This window comes from Lepus europaeus, chromosome 21 (genome assembly GCF_033115175.1).
Source record: "Lepus europaeus isolate LE1 chromosome 21, mLepTim1.pri, whole genome shotgun sequence".
In the NCBI taxonomy this organism is placed as follows: Eukaryota; Metazoa; Chordata; class Mammalia; order Lagomorpha; family Leporidae; genus Lepus; species Lepus europaeus.
Genome location: NC_084847.1, coordinates 8,989,952 through 9,016,500, shown reverse-complemented (window position 1 = coordinate 9,016,500; position 26,549 = coordinate 8,989,952). Strand labels below are relative to the sequence as shown.

The 26,549-nt window shown below is 53.6% G+C and overlaps 1 protein-coding gene across 2 annotated transcripts in view; it reads right to left on the bottom strand.

The window, feature by feature from the left end:
• The window catches only part of CLEC16A (C-type lectin domain containing 16A), a 204,697-nt gene that overhangs the window by 96,382 nt on the left and 81,766 nt on the right, over nucleotides 1-26,549 (bottom strand). For both annotated transcript variants that reach the window (XM_062180005.1, XM_062180006.1), the window contains exons 13-18: nucleotides 23,885-24,007; nucleotides 21,057-21,166; nucleotides 19,574-19,618; nucleotides 17,718-17,768; nucleotides 14,117-14,245; nucleotides 5,879-5,999 (exon numbers count right to left, since the gene is read on the bottom strand). In XM_062180005.1, coding sequence (XP_062035989.1) covers nucleotides 5,879-5,999; nucleotides 14,117-14,245; nucleotides 17,718-17,768; nucleotides 19,574-19,618; nucleotides 21,057-21,166; nucleotides 23,885-24,007 — 579 coding nt within the window. The remainder of the gene's footprint in view (nucleotides 1-5,878; nucleotides 6,000-14,116; nucleotides 14,246-17,717; nucleotides 17,769-19,573; nucleotides 19,619-21,056; nucleotides 21,167-23,884; nucleotides 24,008-26,549) is intronic.

Genomic DNA, 26,549 nt, shown 5'->3' with positions numbered 1-26,549 from the left:
ACACCCATATGAGAGCTCCGTATGTGGGTGTACGGTTGCTGCTACTGTTTCTTAGAAAGATTCTCTCTCGAGGTTGTGTGGCACAGCAGGTTAAGCCACTGCCTGTGACACTAGCACCTCACGTGCACTGGTTCAGGTCCCAGCTGCTCTACTTCCCATCCAGCTCCCAGCTAACTGCCTGGGAAAAGCAGTGGAAGACGACCCAAGCGCTTGGGGCCCTGCCACACACATGGGAGACCTGCATGGAGTTCCAGGCTTCTGGTTTCAGCCTGGTCCAGCCCTCTCTCTCTCTCTTTCTCTCTGTAATTCTGCCTTTCAAATAAACGAGTAAGTCTTTAAGAAAAGAAAGAAAAAGGCAGGCAGGCAGTCCAGCCGACCCTCACGGTGAAAGGCTGCCTCCCTACCGCCTTCCCTGGTATTAACAATGTCCTTCATTTTCTAAAATGGTAGTCCATAAACACCTTTGTTCCCCAAACAAATCACGGCCTGGTTAAAAGAGGAAAATAAACGCAGCAATCCACGCCCAGCAGCTCTATCCTGTTTCACTACAGCTGGGCCAGGGAACACTGAGGTGTGGGAACTGCTGTGTGCCCTACAGTGGGGATCTCCAGGCCCCACGAGCTAGGAGGAGCGCCAAGCCTGGGTGGGAACCGCTGTGTGCCCTACAGTGGGGATCTCCAGGCTAGGAGGAGTGCCAAGCCTGGGTGAGCCATCAGCCTTGGAGCGCCGAAGATTTGCAGACCTTCCTCTGGAGGCTCAGGCCCCTCTCAGCCCACAGGAAGCACGCCACGAACAGGCTGCCGGGGCGGGGGAGAGAGGGGTCCCTGGAGGAAAAGCCGGCAACCAGGCTACACCAGGCTGAGGCGGAAGACCCAGTGATGGTGGAATGTTGTGTGGGACATCTCACTGTATGGCACTTACGGTACAGGCTACTGAGCCCCACAGTGGTGAAATCTATGAAGTGACGTGGACAACTCTTTCTGAGGGGCCAACACTAGGAAGCTGACTGCCCCTGAACACCCGGGAAACTCCCGCACAGCACCCCTTGCCCAGGGGCCCAGCTCCTCAGACCTGGCCCTTCTGAGCCCAAGACTGCCGTCCTTAACCCTGCCCCTAGCACAAAAGCTAAGAGTCAACCTACACCTCTCACACTGCCATCAAGGGTCAGCTGCAAAACAGTCCCCAGCCTGTCCTGCCTCCCCGTGCCCCTCAGCCCAACCTCCACCCTGGCCTCTCTGCAACTATACCAGGAACGGTTCTACACATAACTTCACATGCATTCGCTCGCTGACTCCTCCCACCTCTGGTCTCAGATGACGAAACAGAGGCACCAGGATACGAGGCTGTCCGTCTTAGCCCTAGGCTCTAAGATGATACGGCTGCCAAGTGGCAAGGGCACAGCCTGGCTCCCAAGTCCTCTAGCCCTTCAGCACAGTGCAAAGGCCTCTGCCGTAGCCGTCAGCCTGGACAGGGCCAGGTCCAGAAGTGTCCTTGAGGGACAGAAGGCCCTGGGGAGAATCCTGAAATTGAGATCTGCCCATCCCAGCCGCCATGCCTCCTTGCTCATGTGCAGCCACAGTGGCCTCCAACAGGATTCTGGGACACGCCACACTCTCTCGCTGTAGCCGCACCTTTGCCGTCCTCACTTGTGGATCTGCTCCCAGGCCCTCCCGGCCCCTCCCTCCCCAGCCTCTGAGGCCTCCTCCCAGTGATCCTCTGGCACGGGCCCTCGTTTCTCATATCTGCTGAGCCCCCTCCCCCTGTGAGCAAGCACTCTCTCACTTCCTTCACTGCTCCATTCTCTCCCTCCTGTTCCAGCCCCTCAAGACCGGAGGACACGCCACGCCTGGCTGAGGCTCACTGTCACATCCCAATTCCCAGCACGGTGTCTGACACAGAGCAGGTGCTCTAGAAACAGCTGAATGAAGGAGTGGACTTTCACTGCAGACGGGCGCAGCACATGCCCATGTGATCCGGGCTGGAAGGGCACCTGGACATGCGTGGTTACCCAGTGTCTCCAGGAAGTCAGGACGACGCTAGCACTTGCCTCTACCAGGATCATCTTGCTATTTGGGGCCTGGCAGGAATCCTCTCAGAAGGCTCTCTGGCCAGTCCCAGGCAGGAATCCGTGACCTCTCCTCGACCCTACTTGTCCTCTGAGTAATCCTGTCAAGGCGTGCTGCGATGAATGAGTCCCACGGCCTGGGTCAGCTCCAGTACCCTCCCTCTGGCCAAAGCAGCCGGGCTGTCTTCCCTACTTCAACACACAGTGCCATCACACAAGGGATGAAGTGGTTTGGGTATCTCAGGAAATGCTCCTGCAGACATTACTCACGCTGAAAATGCCAGCCCCCTGGAGCCTGGCGGTACAAGTCGTATCTCGCTCATTCAGCACATGCAGCAGGGACAGTCTCCCGCTCTCACTCACCAAGCACCTATTATGCACCAAGCCTGTGCTGTGTGCTGCACACTCACTGTCTCATCGGAACTTCTCAAAAGCCTTTCTTGGAAGGTCTTTTAAAGTCATTTTAAAGTGAAGGCCACTGGGCCTGGGAGTGTGTCACAAATCAGATTACTCCAATTACAGCCAGGGCTGCAAAATCATGTCAGCGGGGCCATGCTGACAGCACAGGGGAACACACAGGCTTCAGCTGGAGGGGCTGCCCAAAGCAGCAGCTGGGACTCGGGAAGTTCTCCATAGGCAAACGGTGGCACCCAATTCAATTAAGAAGAGGAACGCAAAGTCCTTATCTGCTAGAGAAGTGGTTATCAGTGCAACACTGTGGTGTCTTCCATCTGCTTTATACACGGGGTAGGTGGGGGCAACATGGAGACTCACGATGCCATTCTCTTTATGAATCTATCATTTCCGACGTTCCCCCCTTCCCTGCCTTCCCCTGTCTGCTCTGCCCTTCCTGCCTCCTCCCTTCCGCCTCCCTTCAGCACAGTCTGCTGGGCTGCAGGTTCATGACCTTCGCCCCGTGCTGCTCTCCCCTCGAGCAAAAAACAGAATGGCCTCTGCTTGAACAGGGTCACCACATCTTTGCTGCTCCTTGTCAGAAGCCACCATTGTGCCAGGCCTGCCACCCCTGGCCCAGCGGGGCGTGCTCTCTTACCACAGGGTGACACTCCCGTCACCTCCTCCTGCTGTGTGGAGCCCATTCCTTTAGGCTTATCAGACCATATCAAGCTAGATAAAGCTGACCAATCTCAAGCATTTCTCCCTGAGTCAGCTGTCTCTAGCACATGGGAGAGACATAAACATGCCCAGCTTCGGTCACTTAGCAGCTAGGAACCCCTTCACCTGCCCTTCACCCATGGTACTTCTATTTTTTGTATTCATAGAAGGCATTTTGCAAAATACAAAGTATGGAGATTTCTCCCCCAATAGTAGGCTAGACACCCCAGCATTTATTACCTCTCTCTCTCTAACACACAAACACACGCACACACAAAACACACAGCCAACCAACAACACATGCACATCTTATTCTGGTACTATGTGCTTTTAAAATCCACAATCCCTAGTCTTTTCTGCTCTCTTTAGCAAAAGGCATAATTTGCAATCAGTCTGGGTAAAGACAGACAGCCATTACTTTCTTAATGGCCAACTACCCAAAAGGGCTCAGTTAAGTGATCTCAACTAGCAATCTAATCAATTAAAATTGATAAGTGAAATACTTTTAACCTTTCTTTCAGCAGGCCACTCCTGGGGGGAGGAGAAGGAATGTGAGTTCCCAGCATAAAATTTAATTCCCTTTCACGGTGCAAACATTCCTGCTGCCTGATGGAGTGGCTCCTTTAAGGCAAGCTGTTTCCCTTTCTCGTCCTGAATCAAATCAGACAAAGACTGGTTTGTGATTCTCTCCAGCCAATGCAATCAATTTTCATCCTTACAGAAAGCCCTGTGGCCATTTCTCAAGGGTGGAAGGGCCGAGGGAGATGGGCATGGCGTGGACAGGGGAAATAGCTTCTTTGTTCTTCCAAGGAACGGAGCGAGGGAACAGCAAGGAGGCCAGAAACAGACCCAGCCAGCAGAGTCCCACTCCTGCCCCTGCCTCACCGAGCTCCTGGGGGTGGGTGTGCGTGGGTGTGCGTGTGCTCTGCTCGGCAGGAGCCTCACCTCACCAACTCGAGCCCGTAACTGACACGGGTGCTGAGCACAGCCATGTGCAAGGCGCTACCCTTGGTCACCTTATACGGTTCGTCTTATATGTTCTACACCGTGCATCTTGTATTCACCCACTCCTCAAACCAATCCTATCACCTAAGACAGGCGAGGAACGGGAGGCTGTGGCAGCGTCTGGGATCTGCTCGGGCACACGGAGCAGGGCAGGGATGTCTGGCTGAAATGCCACCACTCAGGGCTCTACAGCTCGACTGCTAGAGCCACAATACTGACCAGTTCTGTCACATCTCAATGAATGCTCGGCGGATTTTACTCTATGGAAATGACACCTCAATCAAGTTGATTTGGAGTAACACCAATCCTACACGGAGTGGCCACCTGCTGTTTCTGCCTGCCCAGCCTCATCCATCCCTTCTTTGTGACTTCCCTCTGAGCGCCTCCTCCTTCCTCACTCTTAGATAATGGTTTCCAAAGGGACTGGCCTTACCAATAGCTCCACAGCTGCCATGGGACTCTGGCCTAGCCAGTGGACCACATTTTTCTGACCACTGACCAGTACAGGGATGGTCAGAAGTCCCAGGGTCTGCATCCCACACTGGAACCCCCAGGTTTGAGTCCCAGCTCAGGTTCCAGCTCCCTGCTAATGTACACCTTGGGGAGCAACAGGTGATGGTTCAAGTACTTGGGTCCCTATCACCAACAGGAGAGACCAGGATGGATTTCCAGGCTCCTGGCTTTGACCTGGCCCAGCCCTGGCTGTGTGGACGTTTTGCGAGTGAACCAGCAGATGGAAGATCTCTGCCTGTCTCTCTGCCTTTCAAAAACAATGAACATAAACAATTTTAAATAAGCTGTAAGGAAGGAGACGCTCTGTCGGGACTGCTCAGCTGGCTCAGTGATCACTGGGCTGCTGATGGCCACGTTGCCCCATGTGGTGCGAGGGCTCCTGAGGAAGGTGGACATGAAGGTCGGAGAGCAGCAGCTCCAGACAACACCGCTCAGTACCAGGCACACCCGTGCCCAAAGGTGTCAATCGTGGTCGTTCCAAGAACAGCAGCCAGGTCTTCTTCCTTAATCCAGACTAACTCGGGTTTTCTATCTCTTACAACCAAAGACCCCTAATGCACCATGATGCCTGAGAGAACAAAAACCCTGCTGTCCACGGACAGCATACGCAGGCCCCGGGGGACGGGAGGAACGGAGGGTTCCGGAAACACGGCCGGCTCTGTGTCCACGGACACATTTGCCTCTCAGCCTCACACTGAACAGGAGACCACCGAGGCGAGGCGTGCTGACGCAAGCAGCCCCAGGTTGTCCGCTGAGCGCGTTTCTCTGGCTCCCAACGCCCTCATCCTGACCTAAGTGCAGGCGATCTGCTGTCTGCGAGCTAGCCTTGTTTAGCAGAAGAGTCCTTCTGTTGCTGGGGTCACACAGAAAACCCTGAGTATGCATGACCTACCAGGCGGGGGCTGCCGCGGCCACACAGAGGGCACGGAGCCAGGGGCTGTGCCACCCTTGCCGGATCCCCCACTCTGCACCAACGTTTCAGCAACCCCCTGGTCTCCAAAGAACAGAACCTGCAAACTGGCCTCAAGGGGCCCGGAATCTGGGGCCCCTTAGAACATGCACCCTGTTAACCAGGGCCACAGATAGATAGATGGCGGCACAGAACGCAGGACGAGACCTGGCCCTCCCAGGCACGTGGGAGTGAGCACAGCAGTGTCCTGGTCCCTGGGCCCTGCCACTCACTCAGATCCAGGACATCGTCAGTTTTGATGAGGTCTTCCTCCCGAGTCAGGGGCAGCTGGGTCTCAGGCTCGCCGCGCAGCTGTAGTGACAGGGATCGCAGCATGAAGAACACCCGGATGGCCTGGGCAGACAGTGCAGAGTGAGAGAAGGTAAAATTGCAGCAGCGTTTCTGTAGATGCCCCTACCGAGGAGCCCTAATGTAACAAAAAACAAACACGTGGAACAAAGCCTGCCTCTCCCAGTCCAGGGGTTCTGGAGCTTTCAGAGCAAGACAACCAGAGGGGCAGCCCATTCCCAGCGAGCTACAGGCTCAGGTTTGGGCCACATCACCACAACTGAGCACTCCCAGGACCTGGCCTCCAAGAGTCATGTGACCTTCACCACTTGCTCCCTGCCCAGCAGTCAGCCTCCCTTCACAGAGAGGCAACCTCAGAAGCCAAAGCCACCTGCCTGCGGCCGTGTCTCGAGGGACAGCTAGAATCGCAGGCTTCTCCAACTACACGATCAGGCATGGGGAGACTCAAACCACAAGCATTTCCAGTTCCTGTGAAGCTGGGGGAGGCAGAAGAAGGTGACACACACACACGGGGAAGATCCAGTTAAAATCCGACCCCTGCCCTGTTCCTCCCTGGATGAGCCCCCCACCTCCTGGCCCCTTTGGCCTTATGACAGGGACTGTGCCACGGATGGCTCCGGGTAGGTGCCGCTGGCATGGTGGAAGCTGGCAGTTCCCTGAATGCCCCTTGGACCGCCCCAGCCAGTCCTCTGGTGGCAGAGGTGGCTCCCCAGCACCAGGATTCCTGGCCCACTGCAGAGGTTTCTGGTCGGAACCCAGTGTGGCCATCAGACATTTTCAGAGAGAAGAAAAAAAGCAGAGTCCCTCAAAGCCAGTCAAGTGTGTGCAGAAAGCAGCCTGCAGCCCCGGAACAGGCTTGCCACCAACCAGAGCCAGGAAGCAGAGGGGCGCCCAGGTCTCTCCTCGGCACAGAGCAGATGGGGACAACTGAGACGGAACACTTGAGGGAAACCAGCTTACGTCAGACGGACGAGCTCTGCAAGGGATTCCCAGCTCCGCTGTGCTGGGCAAGGTCCTTAGGGAGCTTCATTTTCCTCATCTGTGAGGCGGACATAATAACCCTCACTTGCAGGGCTACTAGGTTCTGAGATAATGTTGGAAGGGAAGCAGCCAGCACAGTGCCCCATGAGGGGTGGCTATCCGATCACCTGAGAGGCAGCAGGCTGGGCACAGAGGAAGGTGCTGGGACAAAGCCCCCTCACTAGGGCAAGCTGCACAGAGAGAATTCCAGTGCACCTCTGAGAGCTGAGTCCTGGCCGAAGGGGAGGCTGCCCCTAGCACAGCAGGGTGCCTTCCAAAAACAAGAAAGTGCATCAATTACTGCCAGCCAAGAGCTGCTAAGGATGCTAATTAGCAATGCTAACGCTGTGGACACAGAACACTGGGAAAGCAACCCTACTTCCTGGGTCTATTTGGAAGCGACACAGTCTTCTTTGTAAACCACACAGCACAGAAGATAAGATGTATATTTTAATGATGGTGGTGATGCTGGTGCTAATGCCAACCTCAGTATTGGATTTGATTGTTCTTTTTCATTTTTTAAAGTTTTATTTATTGAAAGCTGGTAGTGGGGGGTAGGAGTTGGGCAGGAAGCAGGAGGGAGAAATTTTCCATCTTCTGGTTCACTTCTGAAATGCCCTCAGCAGCCAGGGCTGTGCCAGGCCAAAGCCTAGCATATGAGCCATCACCTGCTGCCTCCCAGGGTGCATACTGGCAAGAAGCTGTATCAGAGCAAAGGTGGTACTTGAACCCAGGTATTCTGATATAGGATGTGGGTGCCCCAACTGGCTGCTTCACACCTGTGTCACAATTTCCCTCTTTTCTTAACAGTTTTTACAACTAGTCTTCAAAAATATATCTGCAATCATCAGAAGAAAAAAACAAAGGCGTCCCCCCCAAATTTTTTTTAAAAAAGCCTCCTATTTATTAAGTATCTGTTGTGCGCCAGGCCAGGAATGGTAGGCACCTGATTGCAGCATTGAGGTCTCGTGGGAGAAGAGGTGGAGCTGTGAGGGTAGAATGAGCTCACAGCTCACAGCTGCTGCTGGCTGAGCTGGGTCTGAGCTCAGTCGCCTCTGATGCCTGTGTCCCTGGACCAAATGCCAGCCCGGCTGCACAAAGCCTAAGATGTGGGCTGGACACTTGAAATATTTGGTAGTACAATCTCTCAAAGGAGTCATGGTCTCGGGGATGAAGGAAAAAAGAAAAGGGCCCATCGTGGTCAGGTCCAAGCCAAGGGGCTGCTGCTTCATTTCGGCGTCAGAACTCCACTCTTCTCAGGGGCCAGAGCAAAGAACTCCAGCAGGACCACAGCCAGGAAAGAGAAAATAGAAGCGTGTGTGGCTCTCTGCAGCCAGCACTCTGCAAACCTGAAGCTTTCCAACAAACATAACAGGAGTTAGGAATTTGGCTCCTAATGTAGGCCTTTTTGGTAAAACATCTGCTTCTGCTCTATAAAAGACAAATGGAAGGTATTTCCAGGAATACAAATAACAATAATAAAATAACTGAAAACATAAAATAGAATATTAAACTATAAAATAAAATCTCCCAATTCTTGCCCTGGTTCCTGCCCCAATTCCTAAGAGAAGGAAGAGGACATGAGAAGCCTGAGCCCCTGAATGTAAAAAAAAGTGAATTCCCACAGAGCGGGGTGGGCCACTTGAGCGAAAGGTGGCTCCCACAGCGGGGTTGGAAAGGCCTGCCAGGTCTGTTGACCGCCCCACAGCTCCAAAAAAAACCCACAAAATCCCGAGGCGGTACAGGTGTTTGTAGAGTGGTTAATAATGATGTCACTTGGGATACTTGCATCCCATTTCAGAGAACTGGGTGTGAGCCACAGCTCCACTTCTAACCCAACTTCCTCCTGGCGTGTACCCTGGGAGGCAACAGTAACGATGGCTCAAGTACTGGAGTCCCTGACACCCCCATGGGAAATGCAGTCTGAGTTCTGGGCTCCTAGCTCTGGCCTGACCCATCCCTGACTGGTGTGGGCACGTGGGAAGTGAACCTGCATATGGAAGATTTCCTGTCTTTTTCTCTCTTGCGAATAAAATCAAAGTAGATGAGTACAAATTTTTTTAAAAAAACAAAACCAACATGAGGACAAGGGCCGTACAATCCATCCCACCACCCATCAAGGTGGTAACCCACAGCCTGCCAGGTGCTGTCTGGGGTGGTCCGGTGTCATCTCATGCAAGTCTGTTAATGACCCTGTGTGCTCCCCATTTTACAGAGGGGACCAATGCCAAGGATGTCAAGCGGCCTGTCCAAGGTCACTCAGCCAGTAACTGGATTCCAAAGTCTATGTCTGCCCTTGCACACTCCTTGGCTTTCAAAAGATTGAAGGCTTAAGACCTAGGGTTTCATCAAGAGCTTTTTGTTTTGTTGCTAAATAAAGATGCAAATCTGAAAGTATTTCTAAGAGGGAAAAAGAAGTTACTCTCTCGGACTCTTCCAGAGAAGATCAGGAAGATGGCTCTGGGAGACTACAGACTTGGAAAGGGGCAGCGGCCAAACAAAGTCAACTAGAAAGAAGAGGCGTCTCCAGTGTCCTTGCTCTGATTCGCCCGCGAGAAAACCGGCAAGCTCCGTGGACCCAGGGTTGTGTCCAGTGAGCAGGGGCAGCAGGACAGCACTGGAGGTACACAGACCTTGGCTTTTCTGGGGCTTAAAGAAACACATGAATTCCCCAGGCTTGCGCTCCAGAAACGGAGTACCGATGGGCTGTCCACCACGAGGGGGCCACGAGCGGGCACAGGTGAGGCCTGACCTGGGACTGGCTCTGGAACACACACTCAGTTCCCACCCTGCTGCTTCCTCGCCACATTCGCAAGCTGCTCAGAGTCGGCGGCGACAGTCACCCAGGTTAGAAGCCCCGAGAGGCTGGGGCATGGCTGTGAAAGTCAGTCATTCTTAAGAGAGCTGAAGCAGTGGACATGGGCACGGCCCATTGGGAAAGCAATTTGGCGATGTGCAGAGAGGCACCAAAAAAATGCTCCTACCCTTTGAACCAGAAAGTCCGCTTCTGGGAACTTAGCCTAAAGAAATAATTCAAGAGAAAGAAAACACTATATTCACCAAGCGGCTCATTACAGCTTAGTCGAGAATAATGTAATACTGGAAGCAATCAAAACGTCTACTAGCAGGCAAATGTCTGAGTCAATTACAGCAGAAGTCACCAGTTAAATCTTCATGCAGTCCTCAGAAATGAGACTTATAAAACTGGACCACGGCATGGGAAACGCCTTGGGCTGCAGTGGAGAGAGGGACTAGAGGGGGCGAAGTGCGGGGAGCATGACCAGGGCACTCTCTCCGCGACGTGAACACAGATGAGGGCAGACACGGAAAATGTCCACTACTGTTTGTCTAGGGAGACGAAATCGTGGGAAGCTTTTTCCTTTTCCTTTCAAAACTTCATGCGATGTTATTGTACTTTCTTCAATGTGCAATGCACATCCAAAAAGTAAAGCAAAATATTCCATTTCCTCAAGGTCAATAGCAATAAACACAAAAATTGCTTGTGGTTTTACAGGAAACAGAATATGGGGACAAATGAGGCCTAGTGCAAACACATTTATTTCAATAATGGTTTCCAAGATTACTGTACAAAGAGGGCTGGTGCTTGCATTCAGATTTGGACATTCACCTAAAAGCTCCTCTCCCTAACTCTCTGTTTGTCCTGTAGACGCGGACCTCAGGAGGCCAGGATGGTAACAGAGCCCACGTCTTGCCCAGACGGGCTGCAATGCTCCACTGCTGCTCCCCAGCACTTCCCGCGCCGTGTGCCAGGTGCTGCACCCCTGCCTCACAGCCACTGTCCTGCCTGCTTGGGGCAGCAGCTGAGAGGAAATCACCGGCAACCAGAGGCTCAGGGAAGTTGGAAAACCTGCTCAAGGTCACCCTACCAGAGTCGGTCTGCTTAGCAAGTCGGTGACCTTAACTGTCGCTCCACACGGGGAGCCCAAGTCCAGAGTTCTGCCTGAACGTTCTCATTGGACCCCAGGGACCCAGTGACCTTCATTCCTCCCGCACAGGCTCTCCCTGGCAGCACGGCTCAGCGGCACGCAGGCCCGTTCAGTCTTAACGTTATCTGTTCACTGTTCCAGCCCTGGGCCTTGCACAGTGCCTGCTCCTAGAAAAAGCTCACCAAACCCATGACATGGAAGGATACACGGGGTCATTTACAAAGTACAAGAGGGGGAAGGGCTTCGGGGCAGACGCCTCCCCAGTGCCGATGAAGCCCAGCCGCCCTCCTGCTCTCCCCTCGCCGGCTCTCGCGCATCTCGGGAACCTTGCAAGCGCTGTTCCTGTCTGCGAAGGTGTCCTTGAACTCTCAGTGCAGGTCCGTGACCCCGCAGCTTTCAGCACCGATGCTGCCTGCAGGGCAGTTTTTCACTGATCGCTCCTCAAGCCCTGGTCTCGTCAGGTCCCTCCACCCAGAGTCCTGCCGCGGTTTGATCTCACACCTGCTATCTGTCTACTTGTTGGTGAACTTCGCCTCTCAGGTGCACACAGCAGGGACACCTGCCCCGTCCCTACCCCCGATGTAGCCAAGCACTTGGCACACAGTAGGGAAGCAGCAGCTCTCGGATGAACATGTGACTGAATATTTTAAGAGTTATGAATGATTTGCCAGTGAGAGTTGCTTGAGTTTCCCTGCTGTTTCCTGAAGGAAAACAAAGCGTGGGATTTCTGAAAAGGACCAACCTCTGACAAAATTTAAAAATTCTAGTTGGTCGGGGGAAGAAAGAGAGAAAGAAGAAAAACCTTCGATTCCAAAACCTTTGATTCCAAAGAGGTAAAGCGGAATGCTCTTTGGATACAAGCAAAAAAGTTGAAACAAACCACATAAGCCTTCAATTGCTTGCTAAACCATACACTTCCTTTAGCTGAAATTCAAAGCAAACTGCTGTGTGCTGATTTCTGAAACGGCCTTGAAGAGCTAAGCTTCCGGATGATTCCAGACAGCTGCCTTGCAACAGGAACTGGACTGAGGTGAGGGCCTAAAGTCCCCTTCAGAAATCAATTCTTCAGTCACAGAAGGAAGCTTCTGCAAAGCAGAGGCCTCTGCTCTGGGTGCCCGCAGTGTTCTTGTCGCTCTGCTGACCGGGGACCCTGGGAGTGGCGAGTTGCTTCTGTGAACTGGGCAGACAAGGGTTCAACAAGAGACCTCACAGTCCCAGGAGTTGTGCATCCCATCTGGGAGGGAGGTGAGTGGCTCACCCTGGGAACCTGTGACTTCATGAGGTCTGAGTGGCAAGGGGAGAGAGAATAACCATCACGAAGCACCCGAGAGCAGCCCGAGTGCTGGCTGCCGAGTCCTCAACTATCTCTGTGAACACATACTGCAGCGTGGACACACGGCCTGCTGTTTCTCTCATTTCTCCACTGTGGCTCTGAACCACCTGTCCCAAGCCAGCAGGATGTGATGTTAGCAAACAGCGCTCACAGGTGACGGTCAGGGCCCTGTAGCCTCACCACTTCCTGCTTGGCTCCAGCTGCAGTCACCTCCTTGGAGATGCTGCCACATGCCACACCTCTGGGCCTCAGGCTACTCCTGCGCTGTCTCTCTGTGTCTGTCCCACCTCCCTCCCCAGGAAGGGTTAGGGTCCTGGCCCCATGCCACTTCGGTAAGGGTCTGGCCAAATGCCCTGCTACTGCCTTTTTCTACCTCACCCTCTGCTCTGATTCCCGGAGACTGTTTTGGACAGCCCAGTGTGCAGCTCTCAGTGGGGCTGGGGGTGGGGGTGGCATCACGGTGCTGCAGTCTGGGCTCTGGAGGTCACACTGCCTGGCCGACTCCTGGCTGTTACTACCTGGGTGACTTAGAGCAAATCTGTTAACCTCCTCCTGCCTTACCTTCCTTTACTAAGGTGAGTGATCACATGAGAAAATCCACATACAGAACTGACAGGAGTGATTCGCTTTGTAACAAAGGGTGCACTCTCGTAAAAACACTAAGAAAAAGCCTGGTGAGCCATGAACCAGAAGAAGGCAGAGTATAACCCAGGGCAACCGCTCTCAGCATCCCACCCTTGGGACCTTCTGGCCCGGGGGGGGGGGGGGGGGACCCAGCACGGGACTCTGCAGCCTGGGTCAGCACCCCTCAGGCCAGCCAAAAGTTTAGGTAAGTGTACAGCCCACAGAGCAGTTGCTGACAGGGTACACGCTTGTCAGAATCACCTCCCCTAAAATCGACACCCAGTAGGAACACTGCCACCCACAAACAAAACCGTATGCTGGCCGGGGGGCTGCGGCACTGGTCGGGAGCTCAGGAAAGGAAGACGCCAGCGGCTCGGACAGGGCGGGGCCTGTGGTGAGGTCTGTGGGTTGCATCAGGCAGCTGGGAATGTGGATCAAGACAAGACACATGGGTCCTACTTCCTCTGCACCCCTAGGTGCTGAGGCAGAAGCACCCGCTGCAGGGAGGTGTGGGGGCGGCCTGCAGATCCTCGGGTGGGAGGAGCACCCACGTCATGTCTGCTTTTCCAAATCCAAAAATGAAACACCTCTGCTGCCCTCCCACACAGCCTCGCAAGGGAAGCCCCATGTGCTGGAGCCCTCTAAGTTATCCACTCACTTTCACGTCTCCAGGAAAGGATTTCTAGGAAAAGGCTACGGTGCTTTCTAAGAAAGCGAGCGTGATCTTACGAGGGAGATAAAGTACCATGAACGGCCTCACCGACACTGCTTCCTAGAGCGGGGCTGCAGACTAGAAGCGCTGAGGACGGAAGCACACGGTCAGCTGCTTCTGAGAACCGTCTGCCCCCAGAACGCGGGGCTCCCGCAGGCCACCAAGAACCCCTTTCGTTTGCGCATGCCTAGCTCCAAGATCTGTCAGCTCTCTCCGCATCACGTCACCTCGGGGGTCCTGAGATCTCCGAGCAAAGCTCTCCCACCCACCTCCTCCGTGCTGGAAGCACCGTGCTTGTCCCCTCCTGGCTCCCACTGAGGACTCAGGGGTGTGCTGTGCACAGCAAAGGGCCAGACACAGTGGAATCCCAACCCCTGCCTTTCAAAGGGCCATATCCTTGGGGAAGCCACATCTGGTGGCCAGTGTGTGGCAGGTGCTGCCAACGCTGCATGTAAGCTCCTGTTGAAGCAGGCTTTTGACTTGACCCCCAGCCAGGGAGCGGTCCTAGGGGTCCAGTGGTACTCACCCGCCGGGTCTTCTCCACGTCACCACACGGCAGGCGCTTCACGAAGTCAATGCCCGTCAGCGGCGTGCCCGTCGGGGGCAGCAGAATGGAGGCATCCATCATGAGATACTCCACATTCATGGGCTTCATCTAGGAGAGACACCACAGCAAAACTCAAAGAGGGCCGCTCACTTTGGGGAGATGGGACAGGCTACCCAGGCCAGCGAGGGATGCAGGGGAAGGCTGGAGGCAGCAGCTCCAGCTCTCTAAGGTACACACACTTCCTTTAACTGAAGCGGCTGCTCAGGGACTCTTGGGACGCTGCTTTCTGACTAGAAGCTCTGCTTTCTCATCCTCTCATCACCCAAACGTAGGAACGGGGCTCTCAGGGAGGAGGCAGCTGCCTTGCTTGGAGGCTGCCCCTGCGAGTGCTGCCTACCTGCAACCTGCTCCTCTCTGCCCTTCCCATGCCGACTACAGCTTAGGTTTCATGAGCACTACCCATGGGGTAGGCTGGGCCTGGAGGGACGCTTCCCGCTGTGCTGCTAGGAGAACCGAGTTTCAGAGAAGAGAAAGAATGGACTTGGGTCACTCAGTTGGCTGGTGGCAGAGCCAAGGCACGAGCCCAGGCCTGCCTTGCTCCAGGCGGCCGTGCCCCCCACCCCCAGTCCTGGGATTTCCACCCAGGACCTGTGTTCCCCCTTCCTTCACATCTTCCCCAGGATAACAGACAGTACTTACGGAGCATCTACGCACTGCCAGGCACCTGCCAGGCTCACCTTCTGCTAGATGCCGGTGCCCATATCTCAGAGGATAACACCGAGTGCAGGGGAGCACTTGCCCACAGTTACAAGGCAGAGCTCTGCCTCCTTCCACACTACCTCCATGGAGCCTTCCTCGATGACTAAGACACAGGGTCGCATCAACTCCCCTCCTGATTCCGACCACTTAGTGCACATGTTGGTTGAACGCTAACACTTTATTTAGCCAGCGTCCTAATTAAGGAATGGCATGACACAGAAGAAAGTTGTCTATAGAATCAAGTTGATTCTCTTTTCAAAAAGGGGGCAGCAAACAGATCATGTTCCCTTCCTGACACATAAAGTTGAGGGAAGATGGCAAGGACGCGGTGAGGGCCCAGCTGTCCAGAAACCCGGCAAGCAGGCCAGGGGCCAGGAAGCCACTCAGGGCACGCTGCTTGCCTTCCTCTTTAGAGGGCCAGCCCCATCCGCCGACACCGCCCTTAGCACTGGCCCGCCTGCACCACCTTCCCACCTGCCCTGCCGGCTTGACATGCCGTCTATTGTTTGCCATCACTTCCATGCCCTTACCCTGAGTTTAAGCCTGCTGTGAGGGAAGCCAGCTGGCAGGGCCCATTAAGCCTCTTCCATTAAACCAGAGGTACTGGGCCAGTGCTGGGGTGCAGCGGGTTAAGCTGCGGCCAGCAATGCCAGCATTCCATGTGAGTACTGGTTCAAGTCCTGGCTGTTCCACTTCCAATCCAGCCCCTGGCTAATGTGCCTGGAAAAACAGCCGAAGATGGCCTGAGTATGTGGGCCCCTGCCACCATTGTGGGAGACCCAGAGAGAGTTCTGGGCTCCTGGCTTTGGCCTGGCCCAGCCCCAGCCACTGCAGACATTTGGAGAGTGAACCAACAGATGGAAGCACACACTCTCTCTCTAACTTTGCCTTTCAAATGAATAAGTAAATCTTAAAAAAAAAAAAAAAAAAAAGCCCCTAGAGGCGCTAAGGGAAATGAGGGGAGGGCTAAAAGCTAAGCCATGGCTTTAGCACAACAGCCTCCAGCCAGGAAGCCGAGTTGAGGATGGCCTTCAGCCAAAGGCTCAGGCTGTGTCGTCTTTGTATTACTCTAGAATACCAGGCACTGGGCAAGACATGCCATAAACACTTGATTAAAACAAACAAAACCCAGGAAGCTTCCTAGGGTGGGAGGGGGAGGAAATGAATGCTTGTAGTACAAGCACACTACACGAGACACCTCGCCGAGTAGCTCTGATCAGCCTGGGCAGTGCCGTGCTGTGGACACCGTCCTACAGATGAAAGTACCCAAAGCTCAGATGTTAAGCAACCTGCCTAGGGTCACACAGGAACAAGCAACAAAAGCAGGGGCTTAGAGCCTGAGCTTCTCCACACTGCCACGTGATGCGAGTCTCACGTTTCCAACTGGGGACCACACCTGGGGAACCGTTGCAGAAGAGGGAAAAGCAGGTAAGACAAGATGGTAAATAACCAGGAGACCCACCCCCCTCTAACTGCTGGTCAGGGGGTGGGAGGCTGAGCCACTTTTTTTTTTTTTTTTTTTTTTTTTGACAGGCAGAGTGGACAGTGAGAGAGAAGGACAGAGAGAAAGGTCTTCCTTTTGCTGTTGGTTCACCCTCCAATGGCCGCCATGGTGCGCTGCGGCCGGCGCACCGCACTGATCCAGAGGCAGGAGCCAGGTGCTTCTCCTGGTCTCCCATGGGGTGCAGGGTAGGCCATCCTCCACTGCACTCCCTGGACACAACAGAGAGCTGGCCTGGAAGAGGGGCAACCGGGATAGAATCCGGCGCCCTGATCCGGCACTGCAGGCAGAGGATTAGCCTATTGAGCCGCGGCGCTGGCCTGAGCCACTCTTCTAAGCGCTGTGGACACAACAGGAGGAGGCCAGCCTCATGCGTCAGCCCATGCGTGAGCAGCAGCAGGAGGCTGAGTGCTACTGGGGCCTCTCTGAAGGTGAATGAGGACCATTCACACCTTTCCATGAAACAGCCCCCGGCTGGCCCTGTGTTGAGCGAGGGTGCTGAGGCACAGCTGTGCACCCAGTGAACGAGCTAGGAAGCCAGGGAGCCACTTAGTGCGAGCTGCCTTTTTCTTTTTGACACTTTAAACACTTAGGTTTATTATAAACTTCCCAAATCACTTTACGCTTTGGTGAATAATGTCCACAAAAAGGATCATTTATCATCTATTTGTTATTTACTAAGGCAGGTGCCAAGGATGCAGACAAACATGCAACACAACAGAGGCCTGTCACTGAACACAGCACACCTCCCTGTCCTCCCCACAGGGACAGCGGGTGGGCCGCACAGGCACTGTGGATGTGTGCTATACGCTGGAACATTCCAGTGACGCGGCAAAGCCAGAGGCAGCCTAACACACAGAGCGGGCAGGGCACTGGGAGGGGAAGTGCCTGGCTGGGGGAGCCTGGCTCTGCTACCCACTGGCCGGACAGATCTGGGGACATCAATCAACCTGTCTGCCCGTGTCCTCTTGGGCAAAAAGGGGACAAGGATGACGACAGTAGCTCTTCCCGCAGCTAATGATGTTCACCATGCACAAAGTGCTTTACATACTGGACAAGGAATAAGCCCTCATCCAAAGACACCCCCATGGCCAACACTATTCTGAATCAAAGTGGATCTTTCTGAACCCTCCTACTGACACAGCCGGTAGGAATCAGAAATCTGAGCAGCGCAGGGATCAAAGGCACCATTTTCCACAGACTTCCCCACCAATCTGCCATTTGGTCAGAGGCCCCAGATCAGAGGGGCCCTGGGTGCAGCAGGCCGCAGGTGCGTGGCCACTCAGGTGTGACCCCCACTCAGGTGTGACCCTCACTTACTGTCATGCTCCTGTATTCATCTTCAAACATGTCCAGAAAAATTTCTTCTCCCTAAAAAGAGAGGAGAGGGAAGAGAAGATTATTCATATTTTTTCCATAAACAACAAAGTATTACAAACCCCAGTTCGCGGCTTTGGGGCCATATGTTTCTCATTAGCAAGTTCTCGTAAATCACTAGGATCTAAAACACACACGTGACACACACACACACTCAAAGGAAAGACCAAATAGCAAATGGCACCCTCAAAGCTGTTCTTTATTTTTTTTTAAAGCATATCACGTTAGAGTTCTTCTCTCACAGGAAAAAAAAAACCAACAAAATAACATTATTCATATTTAAATATAGAAACGGTTAATATTTCAAGTGTTTAACATCCTCTAGGTGTCGATAATGGCTGAGAAAATGGGAAATCCGGGTGAAGTTGCCACATTAAATACGCGAGGCCCACACCTCGGAAAGGAGGGAATTCAGCATGCTTAATACCACAGTTCTGCAGCTGCTTCCATTTGTTTCTGGGTTGTACCTGGAGGGTCTTGGAGTTCCTTCAGGCCCAGGAGGGGCAAGTAGGAGCCTGGATCTGAGACATACACCCCAGAGACCAAGTCCCAGTTTTGCTTCTTGGAGCCACTCTGTTTTGCAGCAAGCACAAGCTGACAGCCCATGCCTGCTGGGCCGTGAGTGTTGTGTGTTAACTCACATGAAGCACAGGCCACAGAGCTTTGCCACACAGCCATGTAACTGTTCACCATTGTCACAACTGCTATGGACGACAGTGAGAACACACCTGCGTCCTCTCTCATAAATCCTCAATCAAACCTTACACACACACACACACACACAGTCAGGGTGGGCAAGGAAATAAGTCCTTTTTATTTGAAGCACCAATAAGCCTGAACATTTTTACAAGGCACAGGTCTCACAGATAGAATAAGCCTAGAAAACACAAGAAAGCTTCAGAGACATCCTTCTAGGGGGGTAAACCCCACAGGATAAAGGCAGGAGAGGAGAATCTAGGTTGAGAAAAGGGAGCCTAAATTCAATATAGCTCTCCTTTTGTTAACAGAAAAGGAACCACCCTCTGGGAAGATGCCAAGCCTATGTCTTCCTGATCTTGCCATGTAAAAGCTATCTACGGGGAAATAAATGCAAAGATGACCACCACAAGCGTGAGGTTTCCACTCCCCCAGCCTCAGCTGGTCGGAGCATGTCCAGTGTGGCTGTGAGGGTCTGAGGGGGAATCTGGGGTCTTCTACCACAGTGCGTGGCCTCGCCTGTGCAAGGCCACTGCCACAGGATGGAGGCATCCGAGCCTGACAGGATGGATTTCCAGGTTACAGGACCTCATTTTATCTCAACAAACACTGACCACAATGGGAAGTGGCTGAAAAAGATTCCTGCAAAGAAACAGCAGTCGCAGGAAATGAAGCCAGCACAGGTGAGCAACAAGAAAATGGCACTGCTGACCCCTCTCCCCAACCAGGAAGGCCTCCATGAGCCACCTTAAGAGGGTTAACATGAAGGCTGGGCCACCCACATGCCACAGCAGAGTGCCTGCGTTCAGAACCTGACTCTCCCAACTCCAGCTTCCTCCTAATGCAGACTCTGGGAGACAGCAGTGACGGCCAACCAGGTGGGAGACCTGGGTTCAGCTCCAGGCTGCTAGCTCTGGCCTTGGCCCAGCTCCACCTGTTGCAGGCATTTGGGAATGAACTAGCAGATGTGACCTCTAAAAAAAAAATTAAAATTAAGCAAAATGGAAGACACGCGCCCTTCATTTACATGTATAGGACTGGACACCACAACCCTGTTTCTACAGGACACCCACACCACTGTCCACTTGTGCTCTGCCAATTACCTTGTAAAAATGTCGCACCAGGTGAACACTTTCTTCCCTCGCACCCTGTTAAGAGAAGGAAGGAGTAAAGGGGGAGGTCTTACAGAGAGGAACGGTCAGTTATGAACCTAAAATCTGAGTCTACGTAAAACATGCTGGGACTGTATCCTTAATATATACAATGGTTCTTATAAGGAGAGAGGGAGGAAGGGAGATAGAGGTTAAAATGAAAAGGGCAGGGGCCAGTGCCGTGGCATAGTGGGTTAAAGCCCTGGCCAGAAGTGCTGGCATCCCATATGGGCGCCAGTTCTAGTCCCAGCTGCTCCTCTTCCAATCCAGTTCTCTGCTATGGCCTGGGATAGCAGTAGAAGATGGCCCAAGTCCTTGGGCCCTGTACCCACATGGGAGACCCAGAAGAAGCTCCTGGCTCCTGGCTTCGGATCAGCACAGCTCTGGCCATTGCAGCCATCTGGGGAGTGAACCAGTGGATGGAAGACCTCTCTCTCTGTCTCTGCCTCTCTCTCTAACTCCGTCTTTCAAATAAATAAAATAAATCTTTAAAAAAAAAAAAAGATGAAAAGGGCAAAATGATAGGCAATTCAATGATATGACATGGAAAGTTAACAGACAGCTAACTGGGGAGAACGGGTGATAAAATAGGGCTATTACGGCTCTATTTTTATAAAACAAAAAAAAGTGTGTATATACGTCATGTTGTGTTTGTGCATTAAGAGTGCATTTGGGGTGGACATTGTGGTACAGCAAGTTAAGCGATTGCTTGAGGTGCCTGCATCCCATGTTGGAGTGGCTGCGATGGAGCCCCACTTCCACTTCCGGCAATGTGCACTTTGGGAGGCAGCAGATGACGGCTTGAGTACCTGGGTCCTTGCCACCCACAAGGAAAACCTGGATGGAACTTCTGGATTCCGGGTTCCTCCAGGCCCAGCCCTAACTGTTGGGGCATTTGAGTAATCATTCAGCAAGTGGAGGAACTCTGTCAATCTGCCTTTCAAATAAATAAAAATAATCAAACTTAAAACCTACAGACATAGAAGAAAGTATCAACTATAGATATTACTTTGGCCTCTTTGTATTTCCTATATTTTCTAAGATACAGAGGTAAAATAAAGGGGAGGAGGAATGAGAAGAAACAAAAGCAACTGAAAACTTAATGAATGTGTATTTTAGCATATAAAACTATAAATCGTTATATGTGTATATATAAAAGTTTTATAATACAAAAGAAAAGTACTTCACTCCTGGGGACAAAGGCTGGGTCATGTAATTATTCTAGCAGAACTGCTCCAATCCAGTGGCCAGGGGTACTCTGCGAGCCAGTCTGAGCAAGTGGGTGGGGCACGGCCTCGGGGGTCTTGGCCCTGCTGTGGCTATCAAGCGCTGAGGACACGGTGGATCAGGCGCTCCTGTCTGGATGCCAGCAGCGTCCCTCCCACCTGCTCCCACCTTCCGCAGCCCGGGAAGGGGAGGGAGGAGAGGCCCTGACCTCCAGGCAGGCCAGGTGCACGTCCTTGAGGATGCAGCCAGAGCCGGTGAGGACTTGCTGCTTCAGGAGCAGGCAGCTCAGCTCCAGGGTCGCCAGCCGGATCTTCCCATCTGCAGGGCAAACCAGGGTCAGGGCAGAGCACCCGGGCAGAGCACCCGGGCAGAGCACCCGGAACACAGGGTGCTCATCTGACAGGCAGACCGGGCAAGGGCCCCAGTATCCAGTGGAGATTCAGAGGGAAGTGCTGAATGCCACGCCCCTCCAGTCAGCCGCAATTCCATGTTCCCATCACAGCCACCTTCACCCAGCACCTCCCTGAAGTCCCTTTACCAGGGAGAGGCGAGCAGAATGGGAGAGCCTGGCCCCAGACAGGCCCGCTATGCTTGCTGTGCTAGGCTAGCATCGTTTCCTCCTTTTCAGCGATGCACACTCCCACTTTACTTTGGACACCCCCGCTCCACGCTGAGTCATGTGATTTGTGTGGAGCTGGTCTCCCCTCCCCTACCATTTGCTGCGCCACCAGGCAACGTGCCAGGTAGCACAGAGGGTGGGGCTGTAGTGGGGCCACGTGGCCCAAGTGTGATACATCACACAGCCACCTCCCCACCGGTATTTTTGATCTCTGGAGGGCATTCTGCAAATAGAATTTGAGACCTCCCTTCCATCTAGACTGTCCAAACCGAAGTGTCTCCCACAGAGCAGGTCTGGAGCCCCGAGAGACAAAGAGACAGCTGGAGAGGCAGGCAGTTATCTTGCCAACCCAGAACGTGGCAGAGTCCAAAGACAGTCTTGAAAACCCTGCTTGATATCCTGGATTCAGCTACGCCTGAAGCCAGACCCCAAAAGGCTCTATAAGCCAACAACAGTTTTGCTTGTTAGCCTGGCTACTCCTGTCGTATCGTTTAAGCCAGTCCGAGCTGGGGATCTGTCAACTGCACCAAGTTCTGACTAACACAGCTCGCTATGCTACCCAACTGTGAGCCAGGCATGGCGCCAGGGGCTGTTAAGGAACCTCTATACATCTCTCGCAGTAGGTACCCTGAGGACTGTGGCAGACTCTGCTGCTCGGAACGCCAGAACCCACATCTGACATCTCTCCGGGGAGCAAGCCTAACTGGTGCCCAAAGGACAGCCGCTCCTTCCTGATGAAAGGTCCCAGTGTGCCCAGAGGGGCCAGGAAAGGAGAAGTCTCCAGGCCATGCCTCCAAGGCTTCGGAAACATCAAGGGCCAGGCTGGGCCACCGAGGACCACGGAGGCAGGTACACCCCATACGCCTCTCTGCCCACCCTTTGTCCAAGTGGAAAAAGATGAGAAAATCTGCCTGAAAATGAAAAAGCCACATATTCATACATGCAAAACAGGCCTTCTAAACAGGATTCAAACCCAGGGACTCCCCCCGACACAAAAGACCACTTATTTTTCTACCTTCTGCCTGATGCTGCCTCCAGGCAAGTGGAATTGATTCTCCACTGGAAATCCCACTACCTTTGCATGCTCTGGCCAAGGAGGTGACCATGACTGTCAAGGGGGACAGGGGCCAGCCCGCCCCTCCCTCCTCAGCGGATCTCTCAGACCTTGTGCCCGCACTGCCACCACCTCTCCTCTGCAGGGCTGTCCCATACAGCAGCCCTGAGAAGCCCGCTGTCCCTCCTGACCCTAGCAGTCCTCTCCTGACACCCAGGCACACTCCATCTGCCTCATTCACCCAGTTCCCAATGGGGTACACTGCTCCTGCCACCCTCGTCCAACAGCACCATCCTCGCAAAAAGACACGGCTCCTGGGCCTCTCAGCTGTCACTGACCCCACCGACCACCTCCCCATCCCATGCCATGACCCCTCCTCTGAGCTCTAGCCCCTTTTCCACATGGGAAACACTCTCGTGGGACTTCACAGACCATGGGCTGCGGCTCCTAGGAAGCAGGAGGTGCCGAGGCTGGCTTGCAGGAGGCTCTCGGGAAACATCTGTTGGTGAATATATACTCCCAGGCCTGCTGACATGAAGTCACTAGCTGGGCTCTCTAGCCTATCACTCACCAGCACAGCTATGCTCTGCCTCCAGCTACCACCTGGACCCCACTCCCCACGCAAACACAACCTCCCAAGCCCTGCACTGCCCTACGCCTTCCTCGCCGGGTGCTCCTGACCGTACTCTCAGCGGCTCTCTCAGCAGCTCAGTAAGACCCTTCGCCATGCACACCCACGCTGCCGTCCCTCTCCTTGCAATCAGGCGTTCTCAGCCTCGGCACTGGTGGCATTTCGGGCCAGACGATTTTCTGTCTTTAGCCACTAAATGCCAGTTGCACCCTTACTTGTGATGACCCAAAATGTCTCCAGACATTGCCGACTGTCCCTGGGAGGGGGACAGCCCCAGCTGAGAAACACTGCATGCTATTTCCAGCCCTCTTCTGTCTACAGATTGGTGTTGCCCAAAACCTCTGAGCTGGGCTGCGTGTAGATCCTGGGCTAATGTTACGTTATCAACAGCAGCTGATCAAAACTTCCCCACCTCCTCCCCTCTCTCAGACTCTCAGCCCAGCTCATTCTCAGGAAGTGGCTTTGGGTCACCTAGACAGAAAGGCCACAGGCACTGGCAAAACTGGCAAGAGAAGGGCTAGGTGTGGAGAGAGACCAAGGAGAGGGTAAGGGGATGGGAATGGGGAGACAACCCAGAGAGGAACAGGCAGGAGGGTCTCTGTGGCCCAGGTCGTGGGCTCAGGGATAAGGGGAAGGCTGACTGGATCCTCAGCGAGGCCGTGGTACCCAGCCGGAGGGCCCGGTCCTTCTGACTCCACGGCCCTGGGCGTAGAGGACACCCTGGGCGGGCACCTGGCTGGGCAGCGTTGTTCATGATCCTGATGAGTCTCTCGGCCAGCAGATGGTTGTAGGAGGTCTTCTCAGCCACACTGGGCACCGGAAGCTGGATTCGCTCTAATTTTTCAGGATCCATTCCTGGAAAGGAGGAAGGGGAGAATGGAAACAGAGCTGCCTTACGAAGAGGCCCCGCACAGCGGGCTTTCCTCAGCTCCAGCCACCATCTTCAGGGCTTCTGTCACGCTACAACTTGCAAGTGGTGATAGAAAATGTGTGTTTTAATGCACAGGCACAGTTGACTTGCAGGAAACTTGGAGATGAGTTGGAGCAGCCTTGATGCGGTAACTGACAGGAGCTGGAAGACCAAGCTCAGCCTGCTACTAAATCCTGGCCAGTGGCTCTGACTGCCCGAGGCTGCCCTTCCTTTGCTCCTTAGAAAGGCAGACTGAGGGCAGGCACTCAGCCTGGTGGGGAAGACACTGCTGCAGATGCCTGCGCTCCACACTGCAGAGCCTTGCTTCCACACTTGACTCTGCTCCTCACTCCAGCTTCCTGCTAGTGCAGACACAGAGAGGCAGTGGTGATGGTTCAAATGATGGAGTCCCTGCCATTCATGTGGGAGCCTGGACTGAGCGCCCAGCTCCTGGCTTTGGCTTGACCCAGTGTCAGCCATTGTGGACATCTGAGGAGTGAACCAGCAGATGGGAGCTATCTCTCAAATTAAAAAAAAAAAATCATTTTATAAAGAGAGATTGACAGAAACTTAAGTGTTGAAGACACACTAGCCCCAAATGATGACATTCATAAGCAGAAGAATGGAAACAGGAGAAACTTCTACAGAGTCCACGTCACTGCCCTCTGGTGCCAGGTGTGCGTGCCACCTGCGCCCCACACTCAGGGAAACACAGAGACCAGACACAAGGGAAAGCATCACGTCCAACAACTGCCCCCAGCACCAAATCCATGAGCTGAGCCCGACACTCAGCAAACACACAGGGGCAAGCAGGTCCAGGGGTCGGTGAGGCAGACACACCCTGACGGGGTGGAGAAAGCAGGAAGAAAGAAAGGTGCAGGCACAGTGAAGCCAACAAGGCAGGTCTGTCATTAAGAGGCAAAGGAATGATTTCTCCTGTGCAAACCCACAGCGTTTAAAAGACAAAGGAGGAAGCAGGGGGTAAGGGGGAGGGGACGGGGCAAAGAGCAACACTGGCACCTGTGAGCCCCGTTATCATTTTTCCCAAAGAAAGTCCAGGAGCTGGGACAACAGGAAGACCCACCAGGGACTCTAGAATAGTCCAGGCCTAGACTAGTACTTACCCTCTCAGCTACTCAAAACATGGCTCTTGAAAAATACACTTGCAGAAACAAACATTTCACTTAATCCAAGCTTAGAGAACCGAATGGACTGTTTATGCGTAAAGCACGTCTTTTCCTGTTATTCTACAAAAGGGGGGAAGGTGGCACTTCTCGGAACTCTTGAAATCAGGCCCTTGAGTGCCAGATGACGCTTCACTTAGAACCCTGACCGAACAGCGGGGGACAGCACCGAGGAGCTGACCGTCTGGACTCTAAGTAACTCCTACACACGCGCTGACGTAATAAACCGTAACAATACATCTTGCTTTATTGAATTTCTTCCAGCTCCGAGAGGCCAAGTCATACCAAGGAGATGACATGGGTGAGGTACACGGCCTGTGGGCTCCGGTAGGGGAGGACTCTCGTGCCCCATACATGCAGCTGCATCAAGAAACCTGGCTGCAGAGAAAGATTCTGTGTTCCCTCTTGGTGCTAGGTGCCTGCCGCTGAGGCAGCCTGACTCACTGAACAGCAAGAGCAGCGTCAACTGACGGTTTCTGGCTTCTGCGTTTCCCAGATGCGGATGCTGTCCTAAGAAGTCTATCCTCGAATTCCTGGTCCTTTGAGAATTTCGGGTTAGTGGCTCTGGGGAAAGCCCCGGGCTCCTCCAGCTTGCAGTCACACCCCCAACTTGATGAGCAGCCCATCAGTCAGAGCAGAGGGAGGAGCCCAGCGCCCCTGGAATGCAGCCCCAGCCTGCAGAAGCAGAGGCAAACTTGCATTTCCAGGGGGAGCTCTGTTTTGTCTCTTTCCTATTATTGCCTTCCCCCACCCAGAATTTCTGGAAAATGAGGAAATCTGTGGCAGAATCTTTTCATGACAGGAAGAAAAATGCTCCGAGGTTATCCTGATCTTTCTCAATTGGTGGCTCGGCTCTCTGGGAAGGGAGTGTCCCAGAGGACCAAAACACTTCAATCTGGCCCAGAATCCACGTCCAGCTCTTTCTTTAGAAAGGAAGTCGAGACCCAGAGATGTTAAGCCATTTGTCCAAGGTCACAGAGCAAGGTAGAGGCACAGCTTGAACAGCCTCTAGATGATTCCAGAAGTGGAAAGGGTCCAGCTAGGAAGAGAGAGCACCAGCCTCGCTGTGAGCCACCCATAAAAACAGCACACAGGGTGCCAACAACAGCTACTGACCATGCTAGCACCACCTCCCGGGGGGAGGGGGGGGACAGCAGGTGCAGGAGGCAATCTGGATACTGAACCTCGCAGAACCTCCATCTCCTCACCTGTACAATGGGGATGATTACGTAACTGCCCAGCCCAGAATCAAACGAGAAACAGCTTGCGGCCCCGGGTCACTCACATTAGTGTACACAGGTGA